This window comes from Adiantum capillus-veneris, chromosome 23 (genome assembly GCF_014529385.1).
Source record: "Adiantum capillus-veneris isolate H3 chromosome 23, ASM1452938v2, whole genome shotgun sequence".
In the NCBI taxonomy this organism is placed as follows: Eukaryota; Viridiplantae; Streptophyta; class Polypodiopsida; order Polypodiales; family Pteridaceae; genus Adiantum; species Adiantum capillus-veneris.
In genome coordinates this window covers 50,573,906-50,593,414 of record NC_140953.1, presented here as the reverse complement: position 1 = coordinate 50,593,414, position 19,509 = coordinate 50,573,906, and the positions used below count along the sequence as shown (strand labels likewise).

General features: G+C 43.7%; 1 protein-coding gene across 1 annotated transcript; it reads left to right on the top strand.

Annotated features, from left to right (window-relative positions):
- The first annotated feature begins 610 nt into the window (after nt 1-610).
- Nucleotides 611-1,834, top strand: LOC147427765 (uncharacterized). The gene is made up of 3 exons (XM_086496770.1): nt 611-850; nt 894-1,520; nt 1,772-1,834. The coding sequence occupies exons 1-3, from the start codon at nt 611-613 to the stop codon at nt 1,832-1,834; spliced, it is 930 nt and encodes a 309-aa protein (XP_086352896.1).
- Nucleotides 1,835-19,509: the final 17,675 nt, after the last annotated feature.

The window sequence follows — 19,509 nt, the reverse complement described above, 5'->3', positions numbered from 1 at the left end:
TTTTAAACGGAAGGTTTCTGAGAAGCCCTCCTCCATGGGGGCACCAAATTACAAGTGCAAGCGCAAAACGGACCCCAACGGCCTTTACGCTTGGACAGTGCACGCCGAACTCGTCACGGGGAGTGAATAGGGGGCACCACCTAGCTTTGAGCGGCTAGGACACAGACAATAGCGATGCAAATAACATTAATCACAGTACACCACACAAAAAGAGAGAGAGAGAGAGAGAGAGAGAGAGAGAGAGAGAGAGAGAGAGAGACATAGTGTCATGCCAAGGGTAGGACTAGACGGGCACGGCCCGGGCAATGTGCCAGACACACATAATGTCATGCCAAGGGTAGGACTAGACGAGCACGGCCCGGGCAATGTGCCAGACACACATGCAGTACAGGGGTCTATATATGGAAGAGGGCCAGGGGCCTATATATAGGATGGTTGGGAGGTTATTCGCATGTTTGTCTACCCGCTGGTCTAACATTGGTATCAGAGCAAGGCGGAGAGGAGGAAGGAGGGTGGAGCCATGGGGGGAAGAAGGCATGGTTTTCTTTTCGAGGCATGTACTCTCTCTCTCTCTCCCTCTCTCCCGGAATATTTCTCTCTCTCACGAGCTATGGAGGGGACGTGGTTGCATGGCCTTGCATGGCAAGGTAGGGTCAGGGTTGCAAGTTCTTCAAGCGCTCTCGGTCTCTTTGTCTCTTCCGGCCGCAGGAAACGGCCCCTGCAGAACCGAGCAAGACCTTCGTGGAAGCTCACAGGAAGGGCCGCTTGCGGGAAGGGGAGAGGAAGATGGACTTGTGCCATTTCGGGCGGGCCTGGCACCAAAAGGGTGCACCCCGACAGGATAAACAAGGTTCGTCACAGCACGGAGCCCTGTAAGGACGTGGTTGGAGCAGCGCGAATGCCGTTCGGTGACAGCCCTGCGGTTTCCGCCATTGCTGCAGCAGGAGTTTTTTTTTTGTTCTTTTTTTTTTCCTTTACTTACCAATGGGCGCCCCAACTTGGGCACCCTCCCCACACAAGCGGATGATCCTACAGGCGGACTGCATACAAATGAGCTGGATAGTCCAAAGCTATCTTGGCCATGGCTCCGGAGGGACCTCCGATTCAAGGTACGATCTCAGCAAAAGGAGAAGCTCGCTATGAATTTTCTACATAGCTCATGTGCAGAAAATTTACAAGCTACCTCTAAAAACCTCTTCATGTCGGGATTGAAAGCGGAGTCCAAGGCATGCATGAAGAGCAGTGCTCGGCAAGCAACGCGTTTAGTTTGCCATGATGCAAGGTTTCTAACTTCGATATGGATTGGAAATCACATGCAAGGCATCACTAGCGGCGGACGCCGATTGTTTTTGAAAGGAATCCGGACGACTCCCAAATTCAAGCAGTACCAAGTCTGGTACAGATTTGGACACCAGACTCGAGAATTTATGGATCCCACGGGAGAGATCCAACACCATGCACGACAAGGTCGTGGGTTGGCATCTTGGCGAGGCTTCAAGGTGCATCTGCTAACGCTCCAGGTATTTTTGTTTATGTTTCGGCATTACTTTTTGCATTCTTTACAATCATCTGCGCTTTGTTTGGTTTTGTGAATTCCAACTGGTGCAATGGTTGCCGCCCAAGAGATAGGTAGAATTTATCAAGCAAGGCTTGAATGATTCTACGGCAACGCTATGGAAGTTCTCACAAGATTCCAAATTGGTTGCGCATTGGGCAAGGCCCTTGGCAGCAAGAAGTAGAGTAGTATGGAGCATGTGTTTGATAACTCTAGTATGCACTAGCATGGATGATCACGGCTATCGTTCATAGAGCCAAGCAGGTACGAGCTGCATAATTTGCACGGGTTCTACTATTTTTCCATTACATTACAATTCGACACGGTCAATTGTTTGTGCATGATCGACAAGGTCGACTCTCTTTGCTATGACATCTGTCGTCGCTGATAGCATTTGTTGGCAATGAGGACAAACATAGTTATATGAAGCATGGCTTCTCCTGAGTACCTTGATAGAGCACGATCGTCATAGGTTACATTTTGCTTCAAAGGCACGGCCAAGGACCAATTTTTCAGTATCTCAAGGAGATAGGCATGGCCTATTACTAGATTTGTAGTGGGCAGCAAGTTGCTCGCCATGGTTGACTCCTTGTCACTGTTTCTACAAACTGACAGAGGATGCTTGTGCACAATACTGGTTAATTTCACTTGAAATTGCTCGACAAAGTCGATTCTTTTTGTTATGATATCTGCAGCCACATTCGTTGACTGTCAGCACAAACATATTTCTATGAAGCAAGGCTTCCCATCAGGCTTCTTGCATTGACACTCCCCATGTTTGGCATATGCTATGAGCATACAACTTGGGAAGGATATAGCAAACTGTCTGCAGGATATTTCATTCCGTACACGACTGATGTATCTGCCATAAGAAGACGTAGTTGTGTACACGAAAACTCCCACTCGCACAGCAAAGACGGCTATCAACCATCTATGAGACATCAGATATGGCTATGAGCCATCTATCCGACAACCACATATGGCTATGAGCCATCTGTGAGCAATTTTTCTCCTACAAAATCTCGGGACAGCTGGTTACAGCAACAACCAGGTTCGCCAAGTTTAAGTTTTTCTTGTTTTTTCCATGTTTACACTTTCCTTGGCAATTACTATCATTGTGCAAAGCAAAGTGCTTTGGCAATTTTACTCGAAGCAAGACTTCTCCCTTGTGCCGCATTACTGCCCATTGACCTTGAATCACGGGCGTTGGCACACAAGTTTGGGGAACTGGTATGACCAGAAGTTTGCTCCCATTTTAGGTGTGGTGATATCCCATTATGATGTACCACTACCAATGCAGATTGTGCAAGGCACTTTTGGTTTCTGCTCTCACACTTGAGGCCGTCATATTAGCCAAGGGCTTACGCTTTTTCATGCAAGGCATGCTAAGCAAGTGGCATGGAATCCACCACTTCATAGATTACGCTTCCGTTATCACACTCGCAACTCTGTCAAGTACAGACTAAGTGATGGATTGTTGAACCTGATGGTTGGTTGCTATTACCACCCAACAATACTAAAAGGAACCTCAATCTAGCACTTATTTTCCAGGCAAAGTGCCAAAGCTATGTTGTACTCATACAATCACGACCCCTACAAGGTAGGTGGGTCGGAGTGAGTTTTGTGTTTTCCTGTTATCTCTCTTGATGAGACAGTCATACCGACAACCTGTGGAATGCTTATATGATAAGCTGCAAGTTAGACATAAGATGCGTAAGAGCACATAGTTTGGGCACACACTCTAAAAACTTAAGGAAAGTTCCTCAGCCCAGCATGCTATTCTTCTCTCTCTTTCTCTTTAAGGGAAAAATGAAAATCTTCTAAGAAGCTTTTGATACGTGCAGCCTGAGCCAAGATACTCTACCTATCAGCTAGCACGTGGCTAAGATGTTACTCATATTAGTCTTCAACGGTTCAATGGAGCCTTAGCCAAGGTGCTCTAACTCTCAACTAATTTGCATAAGGGCTATGAGCCACACAGGCTAAGAGCCATTGTCAGGCCAAGGGTAAGACCCAATTATTGGCATTCTTTGGGTGATTGTTTTCCAGATCGAACAGATCTACCCAGGGAAGTATACATCGACGTTAATGCACAAGCAAGAGTCTTGTCATTACGGATGTTTAGGGTGTCATTTTTGCACTACATGTTTTTAGTGCAACACTCAAGTTGAGTTTTTGATACATCTTCAACTCACAACAGCTGATCTTTACAAGGCAGTATAGATGCAGCAATCAGTTGAGACAGCATTGCTGTCCACTAGAGCTAGGCAATTCACTTGTGTGGATTTCCAGCCCGCTCTATAGCACTACGGAGTGTCTATGGACGTATTGTTTGGGGCATGACCTAGAGGGTGACTGCTCAATCACCCCATAGGCATTGAGGATCACAGTTTGATCTCTCCCAGTTTCAAGGAAAGAATTCCGCAATCTACCACACGATAGCGGACGAATTCAACTTTTCGCGTTGACTCCAATCATTATGTACACGGTTAACTATGTCGATTACCGTTGCCTGCTAGTTGAGTAGTTTCTACAGAGGGTCTTACCAAGGGTTTGACTATGTAGATGTTAACCAAAGGGGTTGGATTGCACAAGCAACACCCACGGTTTCCAGTGAAAGTCGTATAAATACGCTTGAATGTTTCAAAGCCATGCCAAGGGCATGTTGGAACAGAGTATTTTGGACTGTAGCGTTGTAGGGTTCGATTTGGCACATGTTGTCACATGGGATACAACATGGTCTAGGAACTCAAGGAGTTCAGTTTAGCCAGTGTGGAGCATGTTAATGAGGGTCTCTCTCACTCTTGTCGCGGAGTGTTTGCAGTTACCTCCACACACAAGTACCAGCTCGTACTTGATGGATGTCGCTTTTCTTAATATCCTTGTTTGAGACATATTCCACATGTGGAGAATATGAGTCTCTTGGACTGACACTGGCGCCAAATTTTACCAATGTGTCGCGACGAAGTCCCTAGGTGCTGGTCGCATCCATAGGTTCGACCATTTTACGCACACAGTATCAGGAGCAATTTCAGTGGCCAAAAATTGTCGGGTACTAAGTACAAACTTGTTACGATTCCAAGTGTTGTGAAACCACCTTAACGGGGGGTCGTTTCTACATATAGCTCAGTATGCTATGTACATGAGAATGTCTCATGGTTGGTACCTAGGTGTGATCGGGTTGTCACATTCTATTATGGTCCAAATTTGTTGCAAAACTTTCACGTACGTATCGTGGAAAGTCTCGTCATGGAATTGCGGTTCGGATATGTTTGTGTTAAATGCATGCACACTAGGTGTTATGGGCCCTAGTGTTTACCACAAATTTATTCGGAGCGGCATGCAAATTCATGGACATTATTGTTTCTGCAATTTTTTGCACTGCCAGTGCAATCTCTCCTGCAGATTTAGTATGAGTTTACACCCTGCCATACAAGGTGATGGCTGAGTATGGGTGTTCATGATTGGCTGCGTGAAACTCCAATCTGCCTTCAACCTAGTTGGTTGTCTCCATTCCATCTCGAGTATATGGCTGGATACTCAATGATTGAGTCATAGTTTGTCGTCAGTCGTGGGCGACTGTCTGTAAGTGGTTGGGGGAAATCATCTCACTCTTACTGTTGCTATTCATCCCGTGTAGGATGGGCAGCTTACAAGCATTCTATTTGGTACTAAAGGATATGCAAAGTGCATACGTTAGTAAAGCACGCTAAAGGATTTGCTAAGTGCATACGTTAGCAAGAAGTGAAACAACTAGATCGGTTACCTTTCTCGTTTGGAGTTTTCTTCATATGATGAAAGGCATGTTACGGCTGGTTCTAGTCTCTGCCTGTTATTCTCAAGTTAGCAACCTTAATCATCAGTTTGGATGAGGTTGACTATTGGCAAGAAACCACCACAAGTCAAAGACTTGGTTGCTGCTGATGAATATGTCAGCATAGTACTTTCATGGAAAGATGAGCCGAGGTTATATTGCACATTCCAGTACCTTCAGAAAGTCTGAAACCTGGGTATGCAGTTAAACACCTCTTAGTTGTGATAACTCGTTTAGCATTCTCAAGTGAGAGTTCTAAATGGAGCCTTCACGCTCTTTTGATTATGAGTCGGTTAACCAAGACGGTTGCATAGGGACAACAATGTAGAAAATCAAGATGTTACTCTTGATTTCATTGAACCTCCCAAGGAACCGGGTTCCGATTCAACGAACCGTTGGATCCATGAGGGATGCCACGGTGGAAAACATTAGCGTTCTTATGAAGATACCACCACTTGTGTTTTCGAGGACGAAAACGCTTCTCCAAGGGGGGGTAATGTCATGCCAAGGGTAGGACTAGACGGGCACGGCCCGGGCAATGTGCCAGACACACATGCAGTAAAGGGGTCTATATATGGAAGAGGGCCAGGGGCCTATATATAGGATGGTTGGGAGGTTATTCGCATGTCTGTCTACCCGCTGGTCTAACACATAGATGATGAAAACCCATCGGGATGTGAGAAACTTGATGCAAGGTGGTATTTATAGAAACCTTTGTTTTGGTGAGGTGGAGATCGTGGTGATAGACAGAGATACACACACACACACACACACACACAGATAGAGAGAGATAGAGAGAGAGAGAGAGCCTATAGTGCGTTCTCTAGGGAAGATTCACATGTACGGAGATCCCACTCCTGTGCGTAGCGACCCTTGGAGTCAGTGTGTGTGCATGGCTTCCCTCTCAAGTCCTGACTCCCCCCGATAAGGACCTCTCAGTGCTCTTTTATAGGTGCAGGATTGCTTAGTTACGATAATATGATTAGGCTTAGGCCCTAATCAGGAGAGACAAAGCAAGGAGCCGGGCCCCAAATGGTTGAATCCTGCTTTGTTTCAGGAGAATTTTAAAATGTTATCTCCCAGGTGGGCCTTTGTGACCATCACCTAGAGAGAGGTGGCAATATACTAATGTTTGTTTTTTTACAAAGCTTGGCTGGAAAAAGGAATATAGATTGTCCTACGGGTTGGTTACCGGAGAAGTGCGTCGTGGATGAATTGTCGGTGAATCGTAGGCATTCACTAGTGCATCGGTGTAGCGCATTTGTCACTTTCGAGGCTGGTCGGGGCATGCCTTCGGTGTCATTTCTTGATCTGTGTCGTCATCGCATGATTTTGATCGTTCTTCTTCATTGCTTTGGGCGTTGATGTCGAGCTTCTTTGGTTTTCCTTCTTGTGTGTGCGTATGTATGTGTGTGTATATGTACGTGCTCGTGAGTGTGTGTGTGTGTGTGTGTTTAGAAAGAGAGAGTGGGCTAAATTTTACAGGGAGAGAGAGAGAGAGAGAGAGAGAGAGAGAGAGAGAGAGAGAGAGAGAGAGAGAGAGAGAGAGAGAGAGAGAGAGAGAGAGAGCAAGATGGAGAGAGAGGTGTGAGGGTGTGTGTGTGTGTGTAAGAGAGAGAGAGAGAGAGAGAGAGAGAGAGAGAGAGAGAGAGAGCTGAGAGTGGGAGAGGGAGTGTGGTGTGTGTGTGTGCTAAGAGAGAGAGAGAGAGAGGGAGCTGAGAGTGGGAGAGGGAGTGTGGTGTGTGTGTGTGTGCTAAGAGAGAGAGAGAGATATTATCGCCATGCATAATGGTTGAGAGAGAGAGAGAGAGAGAGAGAGAGAGAGAGAGAGAGAGATGGCGTGGATTTTTGACATAAAAGAGAGAGAGAGAGAGAGAGAGAGAGAGAGAGAGAGAGAGAGAGAGAGAGAGAGAGAGAAAGAGAGAGAGAGAGCTTGTCCTCTTTCGATAATCGAGGAGAGAGAGAGAGAATGGTGGCCCCGTCTGTGGGCGTTGAGACAAGGAGGGAGGGTGGTGGCGGCGGCCTACAACAACAGGAGAATTTTTTTTTAATTTTATTTTTATGCTCCCCTCTTGGGGTTTGTTCCTGCGGCCAAGGCTTTTGAAAGCCGGCCATCACTAGCATGATGCATTATGGAGCTATGCAGACCATGTAGAGATATCTGTAGGATTTGCATACAGGCTTTAGCGTGGATACGCATGCTCGCCTATCATGATAGCTAATCTGGCTACGTGTAGATTGAGTGAGCAAGACAGTGGGCATAGGTTGAAAGAGTGTCTCACCTATATTCTTGTATGTACTAGTAGTTTAGCTAGTAGGACCCACTTATCGGCACATTTGCTTTAAGTGGGAGGTTCTTGGGGTAAAGGCAATATGTGGCTTGCCCTAGGATGGACGTCCAATGTCTGCTGCCCACTAACCTCACTAACCCACTCACTTATTCTTTATATCCATAGAAGAATAAGGAGTGAGTGTTGCTTCTTGCCACTTTGTCACCCACTTTGCGTGATCTCTCTCTCTCTCTCTCTCTCTCTCTCTCTCTCTCTCTCTCTCTCTCTCTCTCTCTCTCTCTCTCTCTCTCTCTCTCTCTCTCTCTCTCTCTCTCTCTCCGCGCACATACCGCATTCATGGAGTACAGAGACTATACAGAGATGTCTATGGGATTTGCATGCAGGCTCTAGGGTGGATACGCATGCTCGCCTATCACTAGAGTGTTATCATATACATGTGGTAGTGATGTGTGTGAACACACTAGGACCGTCGGGGCATTTTTTCCCTCTTTAGGAATATTTTTTCCCCATGCATTGTATATACGCCCATCACTCTAGGGCTATCTATCTTTCCATTGCACACTAAGTAATACACTCTCAGTTGTGTGCCTTGAGCTTCTTTCGTCTTCTCCAAGCTGTGTGTGTTTTCCTGCAACCCTAATTGGTATCATAGTAGGTTGCGTCCTCACGGGCTTAATCGCCAGCAGCTCCAGCACACGCCTGATCACTTTCTCCTATTTCTGTGAGCTTTGGCAAGCGTTCACAGGTCGAGCATTCGTAGTCTGCTCAGATTTATAATTCAGGCTCATTTCGGCCTCCGTTTCCACTACAGCCAAGACTGCGCAGGCAATTTCATCATTTTGTGCAAAATTTCTCTCAGTGCCAAATACTGCATAACAATTCCCACACAATCTACTGCGGGTTGTGCTATATAGCACGTGCTGGTCTCACTCAGTTTCTCCTCATTTTGGGCTGTTTCCACATCAGGTGCAGGCATTTTCCATGGCTGACAACAACATAGATGTGTTCAAGATGTTTGCTGCTGAGGACAAATTGGATGGGGACAGTTACCCTATGTGGGCTTACATGATGCAACATGTTCTTGTGTCAAAGTGCGTCTGGAATATTGTGCAGGGCATTGACGTACGTCCTGGTTCTGAGGATGTAGGCGATATTGAGGATGTTGTAGGTCTTGCTGCAAGGATTGATGTTGTTAGAGTTGTTTTGCCTATGGCAGAACAAGCTCGTTGGGATGTAAAGGATGCGCAGGCTCATGCATTGATTGCGTTGTCTGTGAAGCACACCATTACTCCTCACATTTATTCAGCAAAATTTGCAAAACAGGCTTGGGATATTATGGATGGTCTTTATGCAAGCCGCAATGAGGCAAAAATTGCTTTGCTACATAAAGAGCTGGAATCGAAGATTATGCATGAGGAAGATGATATGGACACTTTCCTTGCTGGTGTTAAGGATATCAATGAGCAACTTATTTCTGCAGGTGAAGTCATCTCAAACAGTTCCCTTGTGCAGACTGTTCTTGATGCCTTGCCATATTCTTACCAGACTTTTGCTAGTACTTGGAGACTTATGACCCAAGGAAATCCTGAAGTTGTCAAGTTTGATGCATTATGCACATTGCGTTGCAAGAGTCACTTTCCAAAAAAAACAAGACTAGGCAGCATGCAGTTGAACAGGCTATTATTGCTTCTCAAAGAAAGAGTGGTAACATCAATACATCCACTTCTTATGGTTCTGCTGCGAGTGGCAAAACTTCTGTTCCTTATGCTTCTGCTGGAATCAATTTGTCTAGAAATTCTGGTGATAAGGGCAAAAAGAATACTTGATCAAGCAGTGTCCTAAGTTGAAGGCCAAAGAGGCTAAGAAGAAAGAGGGTGGTTCCACTACAAATGCAGACATTGTTCAGTCTTCTGTGAAAGGAGATTGTGATGCTGATGTTGATGCAGAATGGGCTTTTAGTGTAGAGTGCACTTACAATCCTGCTGTCCATGATGCATGCATGTCAGTTGCTACAGATTCACATGTGTGGTATTTTGTGGTGCTACAAAGCAGATTACATCACATTGTGAATTGTTCACCTCTCTCAAGTTTGTCCCTCATGGGGGAATTCAGTCACTTGTGCCAACAATGCCTCTTATCCGGTTCAGGGAGTTGGAAATATTGTGCGTATTGCTGCAAATGGTAGTTCTTTCACACTTGATGGTGCACTTTATGTACTTGGGATCAAGAAGAATCTTTTGTCTGTCTATGCACTTACTAGACTTGGACTTGTAGTCAAATTTGTGGATGACAGATGTACAGTTCATGATCTCAGTTTTGGTGATGAAATTATTGTATCTGGCCTTTTGTGCCACGGGTTGTATAAGCTCACTTTGTATGACAAGTGTGGACAAAATTTTGCAAATGCAGTTGCAGATTCAAGGGCTATTTCAGATGCAAAACTGTGGCATGCACGTTTTGGGTATCTGAATTTTACTAGTTTGTTGCGTTTGTAGAAATATGATATGGTTGCTTCTTTGCCGCCTCTGGAAGCACCTATCAAACCTGTTTGTGAAGGCTGTATTTTGGGTAAAATGCAGTGTTCTATGTTTCCAAAGGATGGTTCAATTAGGGCCACATGCAAGTTGCAGCTTGTGGATGGTGATGTTTGTGGGCCCATGCAAACTCCGTCCTTGGGCAATTACCTGTACTTTGTGACTTTCATTGATGGTACTCCAAGCATGCATGGGTATTTTCCCTTAAAGCGAAGTCCGGAGTTTTTATGTGCTTCAAAGAATTTTTGGCTATGGCTGAAAATGTATCGAAATGTATTATGGGCACCCTCCATCCCGATCGAGGGGGGGAGTATATGTCTCATGAATTTAATGCATTTCTGTCTAGTCGTGGGATAAAACACCAATGTAGAGTGCCTTATACACCTCAGCAAAATGGTGTTGCTGAGAGGAAAAATAGGTCACTTATGGAAATGGCACAATGTATGGTCAAAAGTCAAGCTTTGTCGCATTATTTTTGGCTTGAGTCCATCATGTGTGCCACTTATGTACTTAGCACGTGTCCTACAAAAGCTTTGTAGTCTATTACTCCATGTGAAGCATGGCATGATAGCAAGCCTTCTATTGAGCACATGCGTGTTTTTGGTTGTTTGGCATATGCTTTGGTGCCACAAACACGGCGCAAAAAATTGGATGATAAGGCTGTCAAATGTATTTTTGTTGGTTATAGTACTGAAAGCAAAGGTTACAGGTTGTATCATTCGCAAACAAAGCGTATTTTGGTTTCACGGGATGTAGTGTTTGTGGAAGATTCTGTTCAGCCCTTGCTGTCATGTACTAGAGAGTGTAATGTAAGCTCACGAGACATTTATGACATTTTGTTGCCTCTCTTAGTGGTGGAAGTTCGAATGTAAATTCCAATGAGGCAAGTGTATAGCCTATGGGGGTTTCCGAAAATTTTACAGACAGCCTATTACTGATGCAGATGAACATGATGTACTTGATGAGGAAAGGGCTGAAAATGAACAGGCTAGAGGTATGCCAAAATGACTGGTGCGTACATTGCGTGACAGTAAATTGGATGCACCTTTGTCTAGTCGTACTCATTCAGGCTCTCACCATGCATCTTATGCATCAGATTGTTATGCTTTGGTTGCGTCTAGCTTACATGATATTGAGAAACCTCTCTCTTTTGATGAAGCACAGAATTCAAAAAATTGGATGGCTGCCATGCAATCAGTATATGATGCACTTATAGAAAATGACACATGGACTTTATGTGATTTGCCTCCTGGCAAAAAGGCCATTGGTACGAAGTGGGTTTACAAGTTGAAATGCAAGCCGGATGGTGAGATCAATCGCCATAAGGCTTGACTTGTTGTTGCAAAGGGTTATGCACAACAAAAAGGCATAGATTATGAAGAGACTTTTGCTCCCACTTGTTGTATGACTACTGTGCGTTTTCTATGTGCATTGGCAGCTCATTTTGGTTGGGATGTACATCAATCAGACATTCTTACTGCTTTCTTGAATGGTGACATATTTGAGGAAGTTTATGTAACACAGCCTCGCGGTTTTGTCAAGAAAGGACAAGAGGACAAAGTTTGCAGATGTAAGAAGGCTTTGTATGGGTTGAAGCAATCTCCTCGTGCTTGGTATGAGAAAGCTGACACTCATTTGGTCAAACGAGGCTTTTGTAACAGTCCAACAGAAAGCACATTGTATGTCAAGCGTGAGGGTGATGTACTTCTCATTGTTGTTCTTTATGTGGATGATTTGCTGATCAGTCCCAATGAGGCACACATTGCTAAATGTAAAACTAATTTGAATGCTACTTTCAAGATGAAAGATTTGGGACTGTTGCATTATTATTTGGGCATACAGTTTAAGCAATGTGATGGTGGTATTGCCTTGTGTCAGAAAAGTTACATAGAGACATTGCTATGTAAGTTTGGACATGGGGATTGCAAACCTATTGCCACTCCCATGGAAACAGGTTGAAGTTGAGTCTACATGATGCTGGCAATGCTACTGATGTCACTCTTTACCAACCTGCTGTTGCCTGCCTCATTTATGTATGCAACACGAGGCCAGATATTCAGTTTGCAGTCTCACAGGTCAGCAGATTTATACATAGCCCAGGGTCTAAGCATTGGCATGCTGTCAAGAGGATTTTCCGCTACCTTAGTGGCACTTTACATCTTGGCTTGGTTTATCCCAAGGGGGATCATTGCCGCCATGCTTACATGCTTTTTCGGACTCAGATTGGGCTAGTTGTTTTGACACGCGAGTGTCCACAAGTGGTTTTTGTTTCCTGCTTGGTAGTTCATGTATATCATGGTTGAGCAAGAAGCAACCTACTGTGGCCACTTTGAGTTGTGAGGCCGAGTACATGGCAGTCTTCACAACTACTGTTAAGTGTGCTCAGATGCCTTATGACTAATTTGGGTGTTGGACAGGACACTGTCAACACTATCTACACTGACAATCAGAGCGCATTGGCAGTTGCGAGGAACCCAGTTTTTCATGCTCGCACAAAGCACATTGAGGTGCATTACCACTATGTCAGGGAGAGGCTCTCAGTAGGAGAGATCAACTTGGCTTATGTGCCAATACAGGACAACCTTGCAGATCTTTTCACAAAGGCATTGTCTCATGAGAAGCTTGAAGCTTTCCACAAAGCTTTGGGCTTACTCCCCTTTGTGGACTGATCATGTCCTCAGGGCATGGCACTTCCCTTTACTCATGTGCCAGCTCTCGTTCACCGCATCACTCGAGGGGGATTTGTTACCATATACATGTAGTAGTGATGTGTGTGAACACACTAGGACCGTCGGGGCATTTTTTCCCTCTTTAGGAGTTTTTTTCCCCCATGCATTGTATATACGCCCATCACTCTAGGGCTATCTATCTTTCCATTGCACACTAAGTAATACACTCTTAGTTGTGTGCCTTGAGCTTCCTTCATCTTCTCCAAGTTGTGTGTGTTTTCCTGCAACCCTAATTCCAACATAGAGCCAATACGGCTGCATGTAGATCAAGTGAGTGAGCTAGTGGGCATAGGTTGAGAGAGTCTCTCACCTATTTTCTTGTACATACTAGTAGTCTAGCTAGTAGCACTCACTTATCAATACATTCGCCTTTAAACGGGAGGTTGCTGGGGTAAAGGCCATGTGCCTTACCCCGAGCCAGATGTCGGATGTCCGATAGCCCGCTCACTCACTAACCTGCTTATTCTTTATATATAAAAGAATAAGGAGATGGAGATTCCCTGCTCTATTCTCCACCCACACACCGTGTATGCTCTACTTCTCTCCCTTTCCCACACCGTGCACATATGCATCTACACACTCATCACATTTCACCCTTGCAAACAATCCATAAATGCAAGTAAGCGTAACTAAAAACAGGTGAGAAGGGGGATGAAAACCTTGGTGTCGCAATCATCTACCTTTTACAGGGCATTTTGTTGCTCTGTTGGCACTGATACACCTCCACAACTTTGCTCATCCGCTTCACAAGCCCCCATGATGAGTTTCCTTGCTTGTCAGTGCCAACCTCCCTTAAGACTTGTGCTTGGAGAGAGAGAGAGAGAGAGAGAGAGAGAGAGAGAGAGAGAGAGAGAGAGAGAGAGAGAGAGAGAGAGAGAGAGAGAGAGAGAGAGATTTTATCACCCTCAAAGGTGGATAGGATGGGGAGGACCCTGGGTATGTCATGCAAGTCTTGAAGCACGTCCGCCCCCATCCAAGCTAAGTGTTTGCAAGCACCTTTGTAGGGCTCAACTTTTGTTTTCTTACACATCGGAGGTCATGACCATGAGTTGAGTCTTTCTCGTGGGGATGTAGACAAGTCAAATCTTGGATGTTTCTTGTTGTTCCTATTGCTAGGGCATGATATGTTAACATGCAACTTGATGGTTTTGCAAGGGACCCTTGGTGTGAAAGTTTTGTGCTCTATATAGAGGAGAATAATGCCTTGCCACCTTTGCCCAGCTCTTGTATAACTTGCAAACTTGGGTGGCTTTCCAAGGCTGCACGGTAGAGGTGTCAAGGAGGCAAGCTTACAATTGAACTTGGCTAGTGCATTAAGACTATCTTTTAAGACTATCTTCCACCCATTCTGCAACATGTAGTAGTCAACAAACACAATGCAAACAACTAAAGTGACAATGCACTATTTAAATTATCATTTAATTAGCTTGTAATATTTGGTATGAATCCCCTTTAACAATGACCAATACTTGCCACAACTTGAGCCCACTACTTCCACTCAAAGAACACATCACTCCCACTCATGGACACTCAAAGATAAATAAATTGTATCTTTCTCGAGAAAAAAAGGAAAGGCATCTCTATGGACTTTGGCCTTTGGCAAGCAAAAAACAAGTGACATAAAAAGATTGTGGTTTTATATATTTATTATAACTTTATTTTTGCAATTTTCCCTTTTTTTTTTTGGTTTTGGAATCCATAAATTGTTGTGGAGACCCAATCAAGTAGGAGGCATATTTATTTGATAAAATTTTGAAATAAGTGTCAACATATAAAGGAGAATCTGAAGTATTTTGATAAAATCACAATATTTACAATTGTTGGAAGAGATTTAAAACTTGTATATATATTATGGAGGGGGTCAAGCCAACTATAGAAACATTGTAGAAAAGGGGTGCAGATGATTGCTTTAGCATTTGTAGATAGGGGGATGAATTAAAGTGCTATAGGGTATGTAAACAGGGGTTTTCCCTTTATGGTTTCACACAAATGACATTTCCCCAAAAGCATAAGTGAATCCATTTGGATATCTGCTTATAGTTGGAAAATATACTATTTCTATTGTAGGATCTTTTTTAAAGAGATGATCAATTTTATTTATTTATACGAAGAATTATTTTAATTAGACCTAAAATTTACATAAGGGAGAACTTAATGCGCCTAAAAAACCTACATAGGGTTTTAAAAATGACTCTCCATTCATGCATGATATATAGTGTTTTCTCTAAGTGGACGCCACATGTATATTTGTTATCTTAAGACCAAGTTTTGCAAATGTAGATATAGACACAAGGCTCTTCGTCCTTGTTTGGATAAGAGATAATAGTTGGCACGCATGACAGTATTCCCGTTAAGGACATTCTCTAGAAAGTGAGCAAATCATAATAAACGCAATATTGTGCCAATGTCAAAGTGCCATGCATGATCCACAAGCTCCACAATATATGCATCATGAATAGATGGTGTTAGGGTAAGCCCAACTTGTGGTCCCTTGTGGGAAAGCCCTCTAGCCACCTAGGAAGAGATAGTGATGAGATGGTCCAATAGCAAGAGGGTGCAACCTCTCTAGCCAATGATTGTAAAGCACCAAGCCTATATTAGAGGCTACTTTCTAATGAAGCATTTCTCTTGCTTGTGGCATAACCCAATCCTAAGCACCATCTCTCTAACCCTAACCCTAACACCATGCTTGAGCTAAGGCTTCACCCTCCATAGCCTAATGCTAATCATTGGTGATTAGGGAGTACACTTCTGCATTGACTAACTCATCAAGTGGTGTTAGAGATGACAATTTTGTACCTAGGCCTATCGCTCAACTAATCTCTAGTTGCATTAGTCTAATAATTCACTTGGGCACGAGCATGCTCCACTACCCTTTGGTGATTAGGTGAGGAGGAACCACATTTAGCTTTGGTTGTGTGTGTAATTTTTCACTTAGTGTGCATCCTTTGTGTCCATTTTCAGCCCATTTTGCATTAATATTACTCTCGTTGTATTTTTCATTTGCTTGTGCAACTTGTGTGTGTGCAAAGTGCTTCTCGACGCCTTCTCATAGAGCCCCTATTTGAAAAAATTGATCGAGGTTTTGCTCTTCAAGTGTGCGTCCAAAATTTGTGTGTTTCCAACCTCATTTTGAGCCTCCAAACTCCGGATTAGAGCTTCATTATTAGCCTTTAATCTTGTTTCCAAAATAAGTGTGTGTATGAGTGTGAAGCCCTGCTTGTCCAAGGGTAAAAGTTAAATTTGTGATGCTCACCCCATGTGCAAGGTGGGTCGTCTTGGTGGTTAGCCCCCTAAACATAGGGTGTTCACCTCCTAAGTCAAGGCTCGAAACTTGTCGCACTAGTTTTGGAAACTAAGGCCGTCAGGTCTGGACGGACCTGCACGCTGGTTGAACACAACTTTTGCATCCTTGCACTCTGATCAACCACTACTATTGGCCGCCTCTTCTTTGGCCATCAGCCGACCGATCGTGCCCAGCACCTTGCTCATTGACCACGCCTACCCAGAGCTACCTGTGGGCAGCCCCCTTCCCTAAAGCTATCCACGAAATCGGCTTCGTCAAAATATTTCTTTTTTGCCGGAATATTATGACCGAACGGCGATCGAAAAGTGGTCGAAAAATGGCCGGTCGGTTGATCGATAGTCAATGGCCGATGGCCGATGGCCGAATTCAAGACATACTTGTCCTCTCAAGGGCGACTACACATGGGCGCATTGGACCTGTCTACACAAGAGGGAAACTCTTTTGGCCTATAAAAGGAGGACTTTTCTACACACATTTTGCATTCTGAAGTTGATGTAACAAGGTGGGTGTGAGGTGGTGAGAGTGAAGCAAGGTGGGAGCTCTATTAAGGGTATAATCCCTTTGTAACCTACTTCTTGTTTGAAGTACTAAAGCCATGGAGTGGCTACTTTCCCGTGGATGTAGCCCACATTGGTTGAACCACGTATATCATGTTTGCTCTCTGTCTCTCTACTGTATAATCTCTCGTGTATGAAAATTTGTCTCTCTCCATTAAGTAAGCTACTCTACTATCTATTTAGCTATGTCCTATTTCCTAACAACTGCTCTGATACCAATCTCCCACTTGGAGACTAACCTCCACACCAAACCTGTGACTGATTTCCATCCTGGCTTCTTATTATTGAATGTTGATTGAAGATGAGCAAAATCTCAACTTCTACTTGTTAACTACTTTTGTAAACATGTCTGCAAGATTTTCACTTGTGTACACCTTTCCTAGCTTTAGTTGTCCCTCTTCCAAAAGAGTACATATGAAGTGATATCTCACCTCAATGTGATTTTTCCTTAAGTGAAAGGCTGAATTCTTCGCAAGATGAATGGCGCTTTGACTGTCACTATACAAGACACAATTGTCTTGCTTGTATCCAAGCTCCTCCAAGAATTTGTGAAGCCACAAAATCTCTTTGCTAGCTTCTGTCATTGCTACATATTCTACTGGTAGAAAGTGAGACCACTTTTTGCAACTTTGAAGCCCAACTTACTGTTGTGCCTCCAATTTTGAAGACGTAGCCAGTAGTGCTCCTTTGAGTGTTTTTGTTACCTGCCATATCTGCATCAGCATACCCTTGCAAGAAAATGTCAGTGCCCCCAAAATACAAAGCATTCGTGGTTGTCCCCTTTAGATACCTAAGTATCCACTTCACAGCTTGCCAATGCTCTTTACTTGGATTATCTATGAACCTACTCACAACTCCAAGTGCATGTGCAATATATGGCCTTGTCCAGACCATAGCATCAATTAGAGAACCTATCAATGCAGCATATAGAAACTTTAGACATATAGGCTATATCCTCTTGTGTCTTTGGACACATATCCTTGGTTAGTTTAAAGTGACTAGCCAAAGGTGTAGAAACAGATTTTGCATCTTGGATTGCAAACCTTTCTAGTACCTTCTTGATGTAATCCTCTTGAGATAGCTTTAGTGTCTTCTTTGTCCTATCCCTTGATATCTTCATACCAAGTATCCTCTTTGCAGCACCTAAATCTTTCATTGACAAAGATTGAGATAGCTCCTCTTTTAGGTATTTGATGTCCTACATGTTAGCACTTTCAATCAGCATGTCATCAACATACAACATTAGGATAATGAACTTTCCATCTCCCAAATTCTTTGTGTAAACACAACGATCTGAGTTGCATCTTCTAAATCCATGATCCAACATCCATCGATTGAACTTCAAGTACCAGTGTCTTGATGCTTGCTTTAAACCGTACAAGCTCTTATTTAATCTGCAAACCATTTTCTCCTTACCTTTTACTTCATATCCCTTTGGTTGAAGCATGTAAATTTTCTCCTCTAAGTCACCGTGAGGGAATGCCATATTTACATCCATTTGCTCAAGATTTAAATTATGAGCAGCCACAAGGCTTAAGACAGAATCTTGCTCTACTTTATCTGCCACATTGGCCTCTGATGTTGGCTTATTGTCTTGAGACTCCGACTCCTTCTTCTTCTTAGACCAACAAATCTTCTTGACATGGCCCTTCTTGCTGTAGTTTCAACATCCAAGAACTGACTTTGTGCGTGACTTGCTCCGCCTTGAGCGATCACAACCCTTTTGGTTTTTGAACCTCTCCTTAGGTCTTCCTCTTGTTTCCACTGATAGTGCAACACTTGATGATTCACATGTGCTTCTCCTTCACATTTCCTCACTTAGGAGAATACCCACAACATCATCAAACTTAAGAGTATTTGTGCCAGAGATAGAGTTACTTACAACCATGACAAGGCTGTGCCAACTATCGGGTATACAATAGTATAAGGAGAGCTCGTACTTTGTCATCAAAATTGAATTTCACCTATTGAAGTTGACTTATGCTGGTGCTAAAGTCATTTAAATGTTTTGTAACTAAACCATTCTTTGCCATCTTTAGATTGAACAAGCGCTTCATGAGAAATACCTTATTGGATGCCGATGGTTTCTTGTAGAGGCCGTCAAGTGACTTCATCAAGTCCTCCGTGGTCTTCATCTCCAAAACGTTGAAAGCCACCATCGACTCCAAGCTTAGATGGATTGTTCCTAATGCCTTTCGATCAAGGACAATCCATGCTTCATCTGCCATTGTTGCGGGCTTCTTTGCAAGATTTCTTAGTGGCAAATAAAGGTCCTTCTGGTAGAGATAGCCTTCAATATGCATCTTCCAATGTTGGTGGTTTTTGCCGTTGACCTTCTCGATCTTGAGCTTCCCTTCCTCCGCCATTACTCCCACTCAATTCAAGGAATCCTTTCCTTGAGATACTTTAGCTACGAGCAAACCTTGCTCTGATACCAGTTGTTAGTGAATATGATGTAGCTAAGTAGATATTTGAGTAGTTTACTTAATAGAGAGAGATAAATTTTCACAGAAGAGAGATATAGAGTAGAGAGAGAGCACACGATATACGTGGTTCACTCAATGTGGGCTACGTCCACGGGAAAGCAGCCACTCAATGGCTTTAGAACTTCAAAACAAGAAGTAGATTACAAAGGGATTATACCCTTTTGGAGCTCCCGCCTTGCTTCACTCTCACCGACTCATGTCCACCTTGTTGCATCAACTTCACAATGCATCACAAT

Excerpts from the sequence above, each read along its gene's own strand:
- LOC147427765 (XM_086496770.1), top strand. The coding sequence starts at position 611 with ATGGAGGGGACGTGGTTGCATGGCCTTGCATGGCAAGGTAGGGTCAGG. Across the intron at positions 851-893 it reads ACCCCGACAGGATAAACAAG|CGCGAATGCCGTTCGGTGAC; the intron begins GTTCGTCACAGC and ends TGGTTGGAGCAG. Across the intron at positions 1,521-1,771 it reads TGCATCTGCTAACGCTCCAG|TATGCACTAGCATGGATGAT; the intron begins GTATTTTTGTTT and ends TGATAACTCTAG.